Source organism: Stegastes partitus, unplaced genomic scaffold (genome assembly GCF_000690725.1).
Source record: "Stegastes partitus isolate 25-593 unplaced genomic scaffold, Stegastes_partitus-1.0.2 Scaffold88, whole genome shotgun sequence".
Lineage (NCBI taxonomy): Eukaryota > Metazoa > Chordata > Actinopteri > Pomacentridae > Stegastes > Stegastes partitus.
This window is the reverse complement of record NW_007577819.1, coordinates 596,682-598,770: the sequence shown is the minus strand read 5'-3', so window position 1 is coordinate 598,770 and position 2,089 is coordinate 596,682. Positions and strand designations below refer to the sequence as shown.

The 2,089-nt window shown below is 45.0% G+C and overlaps 1 protein-coding gene across 1 annotated transcript in view; it reads right to left on the bottom strand.

The window, feature by feature from the left end:
- Window positions 1-540: 540 nt before the first annotated feature.
- The window catches only part of LOC103353883 (metalloreductase STEAP4-like), a 15,501-nt gene continuing 13,952 nt past the window's right edge, over window positions 541-2,089 (bottom strand). The window contains exon 10 of the mRNA XM_008277060.1: window positions 541-2,018. Coding sequence (XP_008275282.1) covers window positions 1,761-2,018 — 258 coding nt within the window. The 3' untranslated portion in view covers window positions 541-1,760. The remainder of the gene's footprint in view (window positions 2,019-2,089) is intronic.

Below are 2,089 nucleotides of genomic sequence, written 5' to 3'. Positions count from 1 at the left end.
AGATTGCAAACACAGACCACCAAGTAGAAACTCGGTGCAGCTAAAGTAAATACACCTGTGATCACTGACACACAAGTTAGAAAAGCTGTAATCACTGGAAAAAGTTTGTGAGTCAAACGATACAGGAAGATCAGTGACTAACAATCAGAGCTGTGATCAGGACGTATCGAACAAGCTACGGTATTACCAATCAGAACTGCATAACATGACAGGGCATTACTTTCATAATCTAACTATGAAAAAATACTCAGGCTCAGCACACGGGTCATCAGTGGAAATCAGAGCTTCTGTGACAGCTCAGACAGTATGGAGGACTCTTTACAACATCATCTTCTATGGATGGAGGCCATAACTACCAAAACTACCACATGAAAATTTGTTAAATAACATGAAAAGAAGCCTGATGTGCGTTAGGAGCCCCTGTGAGCCTGACCAGGACTACCACGGAGGTGGGAGTGTGATGATACGGGGCTGCATAGTGCAAAAGGTGTTGGGGAGATGATATTTATAGATGAATGTCTGTGGATAAACTAAAATACTGGCTGACAAGATGACTCCCAGTCTGCAAAAGCTTGAAGGAGAGGAATATTCCAGCAGGAGAACCATCCAAAGAACAAAATTTCACTGCGGTTTCCACAAAAGTACAAAGTGTGGAGGGAGGACAAGGGGGGAAAAAAACAACTTTGCATGCTCTTCAGCAGAAAACTGTAAAATGAAAAATAAAACTTTATGAAGGAACATTAAGAGAAGCTGGATGATTATTGGGAGATGTGGTGGAATGAAACCAAGACTAATTTGTTCTGCTCAGATGGAGTCCAGCATGTTTGGTGTGAACCTGACCAGGACCACCACAGTGGATGCATCGTCCTGACAGTGAGGCACGGAGGTGGCAGTATTATGATATGGAGCTGCATGAAAACAAAAGGTGTCAGGAGATGACAAAATTTGAAGGTTAGATGGTAGACTTTGAGAAGGAAACTTTCAATGGTGATTTCCTCCCATGTCATTGTTGTGAACGTCCATCAGAGCCGGAATTGCTTCTTCTACTGACAACATCTGGATCAGGCCACGTCCTGGAAGAACTTAAAGGCCTTGACGGTTCGTCCACAATTTGAGAACAGAAGACGTAGATCATCTTCCATAGCCCCATCCTGGATGTTGGAGAGGTGAAGTGTTGCTGAAGGAGGAAGGATGTTCTGGAAGTTTTTGGCTTCTTAAAGCGATGGAGCGGTGAACCATGAATGTCTGTGCATAAACCAAATGCTGGTGGATAAGATGAGGCCCAGTCTGCAGAAGTTTGAAAACGAGTTTTATTTTCCACCATGAGATCCATTCGAAGGACAAAGTCACAAAAAGAGCAAAGTGAAAACTGCGACCTGGCCGAGTTCGTCCCCTGACTTGAACCCACCATTGTTGGAGTACTTCAAAAAGAAAAGTAGAGCAACAAGACCCCTCCAGCTAAAAACTGCTGAAAAAAAAAGCAGTCTCTGAAGAATGGCAGAACATCCGTCTAGAAATGAGTTGTCCTCAACACAGAGGATAGAGTCCGTCATCAAAAACAAAGGTTTGAATCTCAGTAATCGAATCAAAGATATGTCTTCTGTTGCTTTGTGTTCCAACTGTGGTCCCTGTATTTGTATATAGTAAGTATCGACAAATAATGCATCATTTGTTATTGCAGTGACCTTGAACTGACTTGTGTTAGATAGTGTTCAGTGCCCCTGGAAAGCATAATCGCTGCATTTGTGTCTCTGGCGGTCCTACGTCAGCAGTGATTTCTCGCTGTCCTCCGCTTTGTCAGTCCTGTCCCAGCCCCGCCGAATCCGGGTGAGGCTGCGATCCACGCAGGGCACGAGGAGCAGCAGCTTGAGCACCAGCACCACGGTGGGCACGATCAGACAGAGCATGTAGCCCGGAAGAGTGTACCACGGGTAGGACGAGGGCCTGAGGAATTTATTCCAGCCGTACAGGTAGGTGTGAAAGGTGCAGAAGAACAACGTCAGGTAGCCCAGCTTGGACTGGAAGAGAGGAAAACAGGGTGAGACACTTGGTAGTTCACACATTAAACTACTACAGTCGTCCTCAAATG